At 38.3% G+C, this 14,658-nt stretch overlaps 1 protein-coding gene across 3 annotated transcripts; it reads left to right on the forward strand.

Annotated features, from left to right (window-relative positions):
- alkbh3 (alkB homolog 3, alpha-ketoglutarate dependent dioxygenase) lies at nt 1–14,277 on the forward strand. 3 transcript variants are annotated; one of them, XM_042341536.1, is made up of 10 exons: nt 1–82; nt 1,136–1,254; nt 1,940–2,037; nt 4,860–4,894; nt 7,777–7,824; nt 9,057–9,160; nt 9,631–9,719; nt 9,820–10,029; nt 12,970–13,068; nt 13,549–14,277. In XM_042341536.1, the coding sequence occupies exons 2-10, from the start codon at nt 1,176–1,178 to the stop codon at nt 13,633–13,635; spliced, it is 849 nt and encodes a 282-aa protein (XP_042197470.1). In that variant the 5' UTR covers nt 1–82; nt 1,136–1,175; the 3' UTR covers nt 13,636–14,277. The 3 variants fall into 3 exon arrangements, with proteins under 3 accessions (XP_042197470.1, XP_042197469.1, XP_007885843.1); XM_042341535.1 differs by lacking the exon at nt 1–82 and adding an exon at nt 494–560; XM_007887652.2 differs by lacking the exon at nt 1–82 and adding an exon at nt 826–1,044.
- The last annotated feature ends 381 nt before the right edge of the window (nt 14,278–14,658 follow it).

The following is a 14,658-nucleotide window of genomic DNA, read 5'->3' on the forward strand; positions in this document are numbered from 1 at the left end:
GAGGGGCCGGAGAGGCGGTGGCACGGGCGGAAGTTGATCAACGTCATGTCCGACACGAGCGTCAACCGTCAGGAAATTTTGAGTGTGAACCTTTTTCTCTCTCCCCCCCCCTCTCCCTCCCCCCCCCACCCCCCCCAACCCCCCGCAACACACAACCGTCTCTTTTAACGGGGAGGCGTGAGTTAACGGTTAATAATCCGCCACACACACACACACACGGAGACTGATCGAGTAGCAATGGAAACATTTTTGTAGCGCCCCCCCATCATCATCATCTGTTTCTGACCCCCCCCCCACCCCATCATCATCTGTTTCTGACCCCCCCCCACCCCATCATCATCTGTTTATGACCCCCACCCCATCATCATCTGTTTATGACCCCCCCCCCCATCATCATCATCTGTTGGTGACCCTCCCCCCCACCCCATCATCATCTGTTGGTGACCCCCCCCCCCACCCCATCATCATCTGTTTATGACCCCCCCCCACCCCATCATCATCATCATCTCCTTCCACCACACACAAAAAAATCCCAACAAAAGGTCCCCGAGTCACTGAAGGTAGACTTTGTTTTGTACTATTTTCGAAACAGCAATCCACAGGTCTGGAGAAATTTGACACCCCCCCCCCCCCCCCCCGCTCCCACCCTCCGCGCCGTCTGCAAATATTCCTCGGGTTTTGATACCGCGCCTCCTCACGCCTCCTGGTGACTCGACCGTTATTGTTTTGTGGACGAAACTGCGGCAGCCAATGGCGCCCAGCAATGACCCCCACACACAAACAGTCGTGGATTGAGTTGACCAAATAATTTTTTTTTAAAATGTATTTTGTTGATTTAGATAAATTTTGCAAGTTGCTGTCTCGTTAAACATTATATAGTTATATTGTATCATATTAAATCACCGAGTGCCACTGTATATCTTGTTTTTACCACTGTATATTTTTAGTACATACTTAACATTTAGAAAACAGAAATTTATAGGTCCCATCTATCAGACCCCAAAAGATCCAATGGACTCTGAAAGGTCTATTGGACCCCAAAAGGTATAACAGACCTCACTCAATGATGGGCTCAGAATTGGCTTTGTCGAGCAGAGCTTTCAGCTCAAATTCACATCCCATTTCCTTTTTGCAGTGTTGCTGGAGTTGGAAAAATTAAAACCTTGATAAAGCTCATGGCCGATAAGAGACGGCGAGCCCGAGTGCAGGGGTCGTGGGCAGCCCCCATGAAGAAACCGGGCGTGCCACAAGCAGGTGAAAGATATTAAACAAGAATGCTGAACAAATGGGCATATTTTTCTAGAAATTGGTTTGGTTATTGGAGAGGCCGGAAATTAGGAGCTTACATTGTCACGGTGACTTGTTTGGCTGCTGAATGACTGCTTGTCTTGTAGAATACATTACAGTTTTTGTTTTCCTGAAAAATAAACTATTGTAGTTCTGGCTCAATGGTACAGTTTTGATTAAACTGTATATCTTTGTTTCTACCATTGTATACTTTGTACTTTGTATTTAATGTTTAGAAAACAGAAATCAACAGGACTTGAAAACTGCTTTCATATCTGGCAAATAAAATAAAAGTTTATTAGTTTAATTTTGAAAAATATACTGACTGTGCTCTCAAGGGCTCAGAAATATAGAAGAGTGCTGCATTACACTTGCAGCACAGCTATCCTGAGGGTATGGTGGCATTTTGGGTACTACATCACAGGCTTCTTAGTAAACTTGGTTGTTTCAAATAAAAAAATATTTTCAGTCTCGTAAATTTGTGTTTTTATTTCCTTGCGAGAGGTGTACAGTTGTGATTAGACTCTTATTGAAGGAAGTGAACACAGTAAAATTACAATTGGAACAATACATGTATTCAAAGTGGAAAGGTGATAAATATATATTCGAGTATCTTCTCAATTTTTTGACAAGTTTTCAATCTTGCTTTCAGCCAGCAGACATTCTTCAGAAAATGTGGCTGGAGAACGCTGGCTACATAAGGAGCAGGCTATAGTGGAAAGAAAATTTGTTTTTCAAGATCCAACAGAGGTGAGATAAAATACATTGTTTTCGTGTTTCCCAGTGTGCAGTCCTAACTTGCTCCGTACCTCAAATCCAACTTTGCAGACAGTCGGATGCAATTTGTTGGGAGTATGGTACATTTCATTCTATTCCCAAATGTACATGTAAATCAGATGAAGTTTGTGTATTACATAAGAGTTCAGCTTTACATTCTACAAGTTACAGATACAGTGCAGTATGAAGTTACATGTAAGACATATTCCTGCTTTTATCCCTCATTTCAACTGGGAGCATAACAAGGCCCTTTTGTTCTTAGAAGAATAAGAGTTAACTTCAGGCAGAACTGAGTTAAGGTAGTTAGCTGAAGGGGAAAAAAAGGTGGGTGTAGTGTTGCAATATATTCGTGTGTGGTTTGTTCCCAGTGAAGATGGAGAGATGTGGCTTCCAGTGCATCTATTGTTGTGGGCTGTGCTTAACTGATTTAAATATTCGCTTCAAACAAATGTTCTTAAGAAAATGTAATTTTAGTACGCAATACTTTAAAAGGTGCTGTTGACATTTTGGGGCGAAGAAACCCTGGGACAAGTCATGACGTTTCCATCGTAAGAACGTCACATCCAAGCCACATATTGACACATTCCAATGCTATGACATCTTCACATAACGAATGACTGTGATTGTGATGTGTGCTCAGGCATTCAAAGGTTACAGTGGGCGCAAGATTTGTCAGCTAATTCAATAAATTTCCAGTGATGATTGGCTCTCAAATATTTATTGGGTCATTCCAAGAATACTCACATTGTTCTCTGGGGAGAAGATAGTAGACACATAGAACGAGCTATATAATCATTGTTTTACCCCCTAATTATAGTGGTGTGGAACTATTTTGCTCTTGTGAATTAATTTGATTAATTTCTGCCATAAAAGACTTTTAGAGCCATTAACTTAAAAAACAGAGAGCTGGCAAAACTCAGCAGGTCAGGCAGCATCTATGGAGAAAGGAAAGTGAGTCAACGTTTCGGGTCTACGACCCTTCTGACGGAGAAGTCTCTCTGTTTTTGTTTCAGATTTCCAGCATCTGCAGTATTTTGTGTTTTGTTAACTTAAATACCATTCAGCTGTGTTGGAGCCCTCTCATCCACGCTTCATAATTTAGGCTAGTAGCCCAGTGTGATAGTGAGGGAGCGCTGTGTCATTACAGGTGCCATTCTTTGGATCAGAAGTTACACTGATGAACTTCTGTCTCTCTTGTGGTTTAGGATCGCATGGTTCTATTCTGTCTCTAATTTAGATTATGCTTGGAGTGGATTTAGTGATGGAATTTGAGTAAAGTCCATCTGGACACTGAAGCACATTCTTCCTGATGAAAGGAATTTATTTCCTTAAATGTACGTAGACAGATTATTTTAATAATAACATTATATTTCAAGGCAGAAAATTTAACAGATTAATAGCGACCTCATGAATATTCTTTAAAATCGCATTGTGTCTTAAAAATATTTTTCTTCCTACGCGCTGTCTGCAAACCAAGATTCATGTGTCAGTGATGTGTTTAATTGATGTTTAAGTGCTTTGTGGTAATGACTGGGTGAGTTTGGTCGCGGGTAAATGTAAGTGAATAACTGTGCTGTGTGGGCGACTGTGTGGGTGGTGGTGACGCAATGGAGAGGTTATTGTGTGGGCCACAGACTGTGGGTGATTTGTCTGCGCTGATTCAAGAGAGAGAATGTAATTCTGTTTTGTGGAGTGAGCGGCAGGGACGGGTAATTTAGCTGCGACAGGTAGCTTTGTTTTGTTTTCTGTTTACAAGTGTATGTGTTCTACTTTTTCCTATGCAAGAAGCTGGAATACAATTAATTTCTTAATCCTTCGTGATCTCTTGCACTAGTGTGCTAGAGAGCACCTCAAAGCAAAGGGAGAGGAGGAAAGAGAGGCACCCTCTCGATTTCAATTCAAGTGATTACACAAACAACAAAAACAAATGGGAGTAGTATCAATTTACAGTTGATGTGGCCAAATATTAAGATCATTAAAAAAAACACCATCTCTAATAATTTAACCTGCTTTTTTTTAATCTCTGTGAAGGTTTCAATGACTATATTTTTTGACACCAGCCTATGCATCAGCTGCTTCCGAAGAGTGTATGGACAGCCTGCGCAGTGTTTGTGTAAGGGTTAAATGACAGCAGCCCAGTGACATTGTTCTTCCATTAATGACATTATTCTTCCAGTAGCGTGGAGGAATTGAACCTGGATTCCTTCTATTCCTTCCAGATTGTATTGCTGCAACAAATTTGGTAAAGCTGCACCCGGTACTTCCAAAAAGGTTCCAGATTTTAACCTCAAAATGAATTGTTTCACAGTCAGAGTTGGTCTTTCTAGCCTGAGAGCTGGAACATAATGCTTTGGCATTCACTATCCCAACACCTGCCCTGCGAACTTCAAGATCAGTGAAGCACTGGGTTCCTGAAAGCTTAGACACCAACACATTGGGTTTCTGGGCCCTACTCTCAAGACAGTGTGAAGCATCGCAGCTGGCAGGCTCGGCAGTATGAAGTACTGTAGAAGTATTTTGTTGCAAATCTTTGAAGTTAAAAGCCATTTTAGGGTAGCGAATTGTCGAGAACAAAGAATACCACATAGACACTGATTATTTAAAAGATGATACATTGTTGTTGCACTTTAATAATGACTTTGTGGTTACAATTTCCAAATCGTGCAAATTAAATGCATGCTTTTCAAAACACAAGTCATGCATTTTTAATGCTAGCAAGTGAAGTGATTNAAAAAAACATAAGGTGCTTTCTAATTCTCTGAAAATAAAAAAAATGATGTTACTTGTTTTCGCAGGTTCAGCGTAAAATTCCAGAAGAAAGGATTATTGAGTAAGTACATAAATGTTATTTTGCCACAGTGTTAGTGAGAGCAGCCCTGAACACTGTTCTAATGTTTATGCTCCGCCAGAATATGATCTCTTATTTGTTCCTTGAAATTGATCCTGAAATGATTCTGTGTGATTTCTCTATGCCATATAAACATACATGGTGGTGGTTTCACCTGTTCCCTCTGCTCCCACTTCAATAAGCAGACAGGGCTCTTTTGTGTGTGCAGTTGGAAAGTGGGTCTGTTTCCTTTCAGAAAAATAATGGATACATTTCAGTTAACAAATTCTAGTGCTCCTGTGCGTAGAAAACAAGGGTTTCTGATTGCAAAGTGATACCATCGCAAAGTTTAGATGATAATCATATTAGTCACATAGGTTATGCCATTTGACCGCCTAAGGTGACATTACTGTCCTGTGATTAATCAGTGTCAGGTTCCTGTTCCTTTCAAATCTGCTGCGTTCAGAAAGATGCACCCAACCTAAAGTAGAAATTAAATTGATTGGTTTTAATTTGATGTGATTGTCTTTAATGTCTTTGTAAAACACAATACAAAATTACATTTGGATAGCACCTTTCACGTCGGGAGGACGTCCCAAGGGCCTGGGCAGTCAGAGAGTGGGGGTGGTGGGGCGTTGGGGTAAGGGAGGGTGGCTGAAGGCATTGTCGAAGAGGAGGGTTTATGTGGATTTTACACAATTGTGATTCAATTGTTATACCTCTGTGTGTTTGTATAATATCTCTGTGCAGATGACTATATATGAACTTTGATTTCTTCAGTATGTTTTGAGATGGTTTGTTACAGGTTTCTCATTCATAGCTGTGTGCCTTTTAAACATTACATCACAGGAATGCATGAACCAAATGAGATGAGAAGACCACTGAAATGTTGAGGATTTTCACAAAGAAAGGCAATGTAGTAAGACAAAGTTCAGTGTAATTGGGTTTCTATTTATTCCTGTCTTCAGTTTTATGTGGAAATCACGGCAAGATATTATGCCTCATTGCTTCAAGTCCTCCCTTCACTTGTGGCTGGCTTTTCCTTCACTTCATTAGTTTCAGATTTTGCTTTTTTAAAAGCTTACCAAAGCGTTCGAACCAAAAAACATTTGGGTCTTGTACCAACTGCTGTAGCATTTTAAAGAACTATAGCTTTGTGTCTGAATAAGCAGAGCGCTATAAAATTGGTGAGCTATTCATGTCAGCCATTGTTGTTAGAAATAGTAAAGCATAGAATGGGATAGGATTCTCTGCAGTAAGAGAGGGAAGCTAAAAGGCAGGTTCCCTCAGGCTGCTTTGCGCACCACAGTGGGCTTTTCAAGCCAGCACTGTTCTAACGTTCATAGTTCAGGTTATTTCCCTCTTCTGAATGGGATCTGATGCTTTATGTGGAACAGAAGGCGTTAAAATATTTTTAAAAATACAATGAAACTGTGTTCTGTATAATCATGTCCAAGGCGGGGGAAACAGAATATCATTAGACAAGATAATTACAGAGGAACCTATATTGGCTCCATAACTCTTTTGTTAAGTTTTAAATGTCAACTTTTGCTGAGCTTTAACCATATAGGCCAATGTACTTTGTGAATCATTAACGTTAAGACTTTTATTTTCTCAGCTTCTTATATTACAATCCATTTCTTGAGTAGTTTGTAAGCTTATCACACGGTTCACTTCTGTTACCGTCAGGAGAAACGGTAAACTTATTGGCATTGAAATAAAAAGCATACAACCTCTTTATTACTTTTGTAATAAAGTTGTTGTGTTATTCCTCCCACCCTGAACACACACCATCTTGGGTTAAGAAGGTAATGAAGCCTTTTGCAGTATGTATGCTATTTTATACTTGGCCACTAGGAAGTGCAGGAGAGTGGCTGAGGATGCTTCTCCAGGAGGTATTTTTCCCTGCCTTGCAACGGTGATTTGCAGTAGAGCTCTCACGCTTTGCAATAGTGTCGCTGTTGTGACACTATTCTTGTTTGGTCACAGTTTTTGTTGGTGTCACGCTTCTAGGCCTTCGAGCTGAGCCAGCAATTTGAAAGCTACAATCAGTAAATGGCTTGCTTGTGCAGGAAATCACTCGATTGCCGCCCATGGCAAACTGGAAGAGGTGATTAGTTGTCTGTCACTTGTTACCATGTCTCCCGAGAGGACCAACACTTGAGTATGAAATCACACCACTCAGATAATTGGAAAGTCCTATTGCAAAAAACTGCTCAAATAAGGATCCATTCATTACCTGTCAGAAATGTCAAAACGCAGTGTTCTGTCTTGTGAACAAGTTTTACTATTTCCTAATATAGTCACTGAATATGTTTCAGAGAGGAAGAGAAAATGGGCAGGGAAATCTGCACAGAGCAGTGTTGATGCAGATGTGAAAGACTTGCAGGCCCAAATATTCTGCCCTCCTGACTGAAAGACAACAGAGATAGGGATACTGTTAAAAGCAAAATATATGCATTATTTTGGGAGATTCACACAATGCCCTTTGTCTCATGCATTGCACATGTAAATGAATGGTTCTTACAGACTGGCATTAGCAGAGGATCGACTTCACGTTGCTTGCCAACTCTTGGGAACAGTGAGTGGGAGGAAGAACATAAAAGAAGGGGATAAATAATTTTTTTTCAGAAAATAATGTAAAACTGTTCTAGTTCATGTGTGGTATGAACAAAATACACAGGTTATTGAGATACCAGTAAATTATATAAAATAAATGGGTCATAATTCTTGACGCAATACTTTGGGAGTTGTGACATTTTCAATTTAAGTATCCGTCACCACTTGGTTTATTCTCCATAACTCATTATTTCACAACGTGTATCCAACCATTCTTGCAAGTTTCTAGCTCAGCGGTCAAAACAAATAATCTCTTTATTTTTCAGCAAAGAAGGTGTATATGACATCAGCAATAGGCAGACGGGTGTTTCCAGGTAAGGAATGAAGGTTTTCTCTCCAGTTTGCATGTGAACTTATTTTGGATTGACTGATTTGGGAGATCTCACTCCAAACTTTTTTTAAGATTAACGGTTCTGTTGATATATAACTAGCACCTGGAGATACAGAAACATTAAATTCAGAATTTCCATGACTTCATCCAAAATATGTAGTGATGATGATGCAGGAATCCAGTACTAAAAAATAATCAGGGTTCTTGCTGAAAATGATGGTTTGTTATCTTGACCTTTTTTGTGCTGTGTCAGGTTTCCTTGATGCATCCTTTAAAGAATTTAATAATAATAATCCTTGCATTTGATATGGCACCTTATCACGTCTTTGAGAAGTCTCAAAGTGCTTCACAGGACACATTGTAAAGTGTAGTGACTGTGTACTTTGTGAGCGCTAACTCATGCTGCTCTACAGTTTTACACACAGCCCACAACACTTTGCTTAAGTGGCTGTCCTTGTTTTTATCTGGACAGTGAATGTCAGCAATAAAAGCTGAGCCCGATGTTCAAACAAACGAAACATATGTGATTTAAACCCAATCTTCACTGGCATGATGTCTGCACATGTCATTCAGGAACAGAAACCTTGGATGACTTTCTTCCCTTTCTCTGCAAACTATTTCACAAAAGCACTGACGTCATTTGAAATGAGCTGAATGCCGCTGGCTGAGATCGATAAACTAGGCACAGACGAGGGATAAACAATGGGACTTGCTGGATTTTGTACCACACTGGGCAATTCATTTAACCAGTAAGCAACCAGGGGGTAATTTTTGTCATAAATGATCAAAGAAACAGTCCTCATTTTAAAGATTTTTTTGACCGCAGGAGTATTTTTTTTCTTGAATAGTTTTCTGAGAATCAAACAACTGACTCCAGAAGTCTTATTTCATTCTGTCCTGAAATAGGAAATCACACTTTGGATTTTGGGTAGAATACTGCTGCTGACACTTAACTGAACAATTTTGTGCTTTAAATTGAGATGAATGTAACAAGGTGAATACTTACAGTGAGAAAGGCAAAGTGTCCATTCCTCCATCTCTCAAGAAACCGAATAGATTATTCAGGGAGTAAAAAGGAAAATACTCTATCACAATATAGATTGTGAGATATACTTGTTAGGAGTGTCATTCTAAAATCTATTGTTTACATCTTTACAAACAAATGAGCCATTTTTCCATCTCTTATTCTGAGCTTTCTTTTTCATCCCCTAACAGGCTGTGTTTGAAACCTGGTTTCATTGAACCAAAAGAAGCTGATTGGATGTTTGAGCAACTGCACATGGAAATACCCTGGGAACAAAAAACTAACAGCAGACGGGGTTTGTTTTATCTGGAGATAGCTGAGACTTTATGCAGTTTTTATTTAATGTACAACATTTATGATGTAAATATTCCATATCTTAATAATAAATAATAATATATCTTTGCATTCAATTCTAAGAAAGTAAAATCAGGAGACGCCATGAATGTTCAAAACAAATATTTCCTATTTTTCTCCTCCTTAGCTCTGAGAACTGCCTTCCCACAATGTCACTCTGCCAACCACCAGGGCTCAGCCTGGTACCTTCCAGTTCTCTGTGCCTCAGTGGCTCATGAAATCTATACACTAAATGCCATTTCTTTACTGTTATTTTCCGTTTCCTTTCTATCTTAATTCAAGTCACAGTTTGCCTCTCTTACTGACGAATACTAACTATAAAATAATATAAAATAATTTACACAAATCTACGTCTATAATGGCTGTTTTGCTAATGGATTTGTTTTCAATTAATAAATGTGTATGATGCAGATGGATCATATCAGGAGCCACGACTCACATCCTGGTATGGAGAGCTCCCTTATACGTATTCCCGTTCAACCATGAAACCAAACCCTCACGTATGTCATTTTGCCTTGTTTGAAACACAATGCTGCTAATCTTTCATGTGTAGAATTTTCTCACGATTCTGACATTGTAAGCGGCCTGTGCTTTGTTTAGTGGCACCCTCTCCTGACCATGTTGAAGGACCGAATTGAGGAAGTAACTGGACACACCTTTAACTCCCTGCTTTGTAACCTGTACCGGAATGACAAGGACAGCATCGATTGGCACAGCGATGATGAGCCATCGTTGGGAACGAATCCCATTATTGCATCGCTCAGCTTCGGGGAAACCAGGAATTTTGAGCTCAGAAAGAAACCACCTCCAGTAAGTACTGTGTTTCATACCTTTTTTTAAAAAAAACTAGGTTTAATAGGCTAGGAACATGATACGACGATTTTATTGCATGTAGTTGTGATATAGTTACAGTTTCAGGTAGGAATACACTAACGTTCGGCCAAGCTGACACAAACAGTACCTGTGTGAGCAAATGGAAACCAAACACATTTTCCTCCATGTATTAAATAAAGTATGTTGTAGTGATCCATATATTATGCTCCAAGAAAAGTTACAATCTGTGGCATTTATTCACACAGTAAGTTTTTAAAGTTGATGATGGTAGTAATTGATATGACTTGTCAGGTTAATATTCTAATTTTTAAAAAAAATCTTTATTTCACCTTCTTTGGTGTACCAAGTCGCAAGTGTTCTTCTACTCTTAGAGCATTTTGAAATCTATGTTGGGATTTTTCAGTTTGCTTGTTGATGGTTCAACGTAGGCCAAAATAAAGGTTCAAGATTTGTTTCTGTACTGAAGCAATACTGTAGTCAAACATTTACACAGGGAAAACTACATCGGGAGGCAAAATGTGGAGGTCTGCCTTGTTCCATCTGCACTTATACAAATGGAAATGAAACCACATTGGCAAGCTGAACTGAAAGTGGAATTTTCCAAAATATTGTGGCATCACAAGCAATTTACAAACTTGTGATTCCTTTCCCTGCTTGCAACCAACTACAATTTTCGAACAGATGTAATTATTTTGAAGAGGGCCTGAAGATACAGCTTTATTTTTAGTCCTTTTACCTACCTCCTAGATTGATTCCTTGCACTGTTGGAAAGTTTTGCTTGTGAGGTTTGGCTATAGTCAGTGACTTCCATCCAGACATAAGGATATGAGTGACGACAGCATTCACGTTAACATCTACTGCAGAAATCGATGAGCAAGTTTTGCCATCAGAACTGAACCACGTATAGCCATCACAAATTCTTCTTACATTCTATTTTGGTCATTACTATTTTCATTTCATAAATAATCCATGCTGATTACATTATAGGATCAAAAACCAAGTTTTTTAAAACATAAATCTGTCAATACACGGTAATTTGGGTAAGTTTAGAGAACAGATTGTTGTTGACAATAAGCTTTTGACATTGTTCTCATAAGTTTTTACAAATGGGAATTTTCTGTAGTTATATTCATCGCTTAGACAAACTTAGTCTGAAAAACATTGTGTACCAAAAGGCATTTCCTGTTGAAAACAGTGACCAGTTTTGTGAAAACAAAAATGGCAGAAGACATGTAAATTAATCTTAATGTTTTTCTGAACACGATGATCAGCATGCGGTCTTCTGACGAGAAATCTTCACTCCATATTTGCCTGAATATTATAATAGTCAATCCTTTTTTTAACAAAAAAGTTGCCTACAAATGCGAAACGCATTTAATTTACTGCAGTTGCCCTGCCTATTACTGTAGTACTTTGTTGGCACTACCTTAATTCTTGAGGCCACATCTTTTTCCTTTTCTAGTCAAACCTCATTAAAACAACCAGGGGTGCAAAACAAATAAATCCCACAAAAAGTATAGCTAATTAGTCTTATTTGAAACTTAAGAACAATATTGCTCAACTCAAATGAATACAGAATTTTAATTTCAAGTTTTTTAAGGTGCTTTTTTGTTACATTTTCTAAGATAGGCACCTTTAATTCTGAATGCACACAAAATAATAAACATCAGCTAACCTTCCAAGGTCATCAATATGCTCTTATTAGTATTGAGCCTTGTTCCTTTCAAGGTTTTGTTAGTTTTGTAATGGGTTTTGAAAGGGCGGAATATGAATTTTCCTGTAGATCTCTACAAACCTTTGCTTCATTTATCACCATATTTATTAAAATAAGATAATACACAAGAAATCCTTGAGGATTTTGCCTTTTCTTGGTTATTCCCATCAGGCGTAGCCAATTCACTCCTTGTAATCGCATGTTAATAGCTGGGGTTATTCAATTTCTCTATGTGGGGGAGGGAGAGAATGAAGGTCCAATCATGTTTGTTAGGAATGACTATTGAGAATTATTCAGATCCTTTGAATCAAAACCTGAGGCAAGAACACAGCCTTTCTGTACTTTTCCAAAGATTCAAAAGCCATCAATGGGCTGTTCCTCAGAAACATAACCAGACCAGAAAATCATTTTGTACTTGTGCCAAATCTGCTTTGCAAACCAATCTAAATGTTTAGTTTTACAAATGGTGCCTGAGATTCACAATTGTACAGAGGAAAATGTAGTGTGTGGTCCTTATGGTTTCTATGGCAACAGTACATTGGTGATGGCAACAGGTGGGTGTACCAGGCATTCCTGAATAGCCTCCTTGCAGAGAAAATAAAAATGTATTGCTTTTCTGAGGAATTAATTGTTTTTCTGTACTCGTAATACTGTATATTGTAAGCAATTAAAATTTGTGCAATTTTTATGAATGACAGCTGCACTGAAAATAAGTTGAAGTCAAATATGCTATCAATCTGTAACTAAAATAGGTAAAAACTTTGCATTTATAACAAGGGCCCTTCAGCGAAGAAGCATTTAACAAATATAGACACATTTTGTTCTGAGTTCAATGTGCTTGGGAGCACTCTTAATTTGAACATCTGTATAAACTGGGTTAAATAAACTGCCCACACTAAATTCCAGGGTCGGAAATGATATGAAAATGATATGTAGTATGGGTGCTGTATGGGTTTTTCTGAACAAACTTTGGAGTTTTTATTTTTGAATACAGAAAAGCTTGAATTTGCTAGCAGTTAATTGCACCTGATTTGTATTTCTTTTAATTAGTTGATATACAGCAGATTAATATAATGGATATCTGGCCAGTCTCATATACTTAACACATCTAACTGTGAACTTTAACAAATCGTCTGTGTCTTCATAACCAGTGTTATCCTTTAGATGATCCTTTAATGCTAACATGTTCTGTTTATTTCTAGGAAGAAAAAGGAGACTATACATATGTAGACAGAATCCGTATCCCATTGGATCATGGCTGTTTGCTGGTGATGGAGGGGGAAACCCAGAAAGATTGGCAGGTGAGCGAGATCATTGTGAACCTGTGTATAAATGTGGCGAATAGTCCAACTGCTGTACAGGATCTTCCCTAAATAGAAGTAGAAATGTTTCCCTTCCAGAATTTGCTGACAGTCAATCTCACTGTTAATCCTTTATTTTGTTTTGAAAGCCTCTCACAATATTATTTGGATAAAGGATGTCTGTTCAGGGCTTCAGATGCTTTGTCTACCTTGTGATATACTTGTCACCTTAATTTCGTATTCTGTATTTAAACAGAACAGCATTGGAAGGCAGAGAGTGGAACAGCTTATTAATCTATCTTTCTTTTTTTTAAAAAAAACTCCTCTAACTCCTGATGGGGTAACAGTTCCTTAGATGTTAACTGTCAACAGATGGGGGTGAAGGAGGGGAAATATTAATCACAGCCAAGTCTGATCCTCACCTAACTAAATGAATTTTTCATGAAAAAAATGAATGCATCTTATGATGTTTGTTTCCAGCATCGAGTGCCAAAGGAGTATCATGATAGAGGAGTGCGAATTAACCTGACATTTAGAACAATCTTTCCTAATCCAAGCGAGAGCTGAAGAGTGGAAATGAATGTTCAGTGCAACGTTCGCCTACGCAACACACAGTCACTCCACTTTACAGTTTATCCTGTGAAACATTTTGAGACATCGACCTGACTTGAAAGACAACTATACTAAATGTAAGGCTTATCATTATTGTAAAGTGGAAAATGTGTGAGATTTTTCACATGGATTTTCTGTGATTTGGATGTAATTTTCTTGGATTTTTGTTGATTTTTAAGTTGAAGGCCTGAAAGGTTTCAACGTTTCAAACTGGAAAATGTTTGTCTTTGTCTCAATCTCTTCTACTGTGAAATCTCATATCTGAAATTATAGTTAGAATGAAGCAGTGAACCACATTAGAAAAAAAACTGTTTAGATACAGAAATCTTTACCAATCTGAGGTCTTTGCATGGTACAAATTTGTACACTGAGTGCAAGCCTGCTCACTTCCTGTCCCAAATGTTTTCGGGTTTGGCTCCAGATCAGATGCATCTCACAGAAAACTGCTGACTTAAACTCCATCTGCTTCCAAATGTGGCTATTAAGCAGGGAAATCAACACTTTAAGTACTCTCTACTGGTTGCTGGTTATGTAAACACAACAATGTGGCATGATATCATGTGTCTAAGCAAGTAAATAAAGTCAGAAGCAAACCTATGCTTTTTGTTGAATCGTTTTTAGCACGACATGTCACTAAAAGTTCATCCAACAGAACACCAATTTTAAAAGAAGACTGAAACAAGTTAAAACTGTTATCGAAAACTGGTCCTTTCATCAGGCCAAATTGATCGAAAGCTCACTTTATATGCTGTGGAAAACAAAAACAAAAACAAACAAACAAAAAAAAAGTTTCAGTAATCAAACCCGGAGCGTTATAAATGTTGGTCATTAAGAACTCCAATGCTCTGGATTTCATTACTTTGTTGCTTTTATTTGAAAAAGGTCCGCTTTATTGTTCTCTTTAAATGAGTTGAGGCTGATGTTGAATCAGATTTGAATGCCAAATGTTGCCATTGAATTATTAGTTTTCAACTTGTA

Source organism: Callorhinchus milii, unplaced genomic scaffold (assembly GCF_018977255.1).
Source record: "Callorhinchus milii isolate IMCB2004 unplaced genomic scaffold, IMCB_Cmil_1.0 Scaffold17, whole genome shotgun sequence".
Classification (NCBI taxonomy): domain Eukaryota; kingdom Metazoa; phylum Chordata; class Chondrichthyes; order Chimaeriformes; family Callorhinchidae; genus Callorhinchus; species Callorhinchus milii.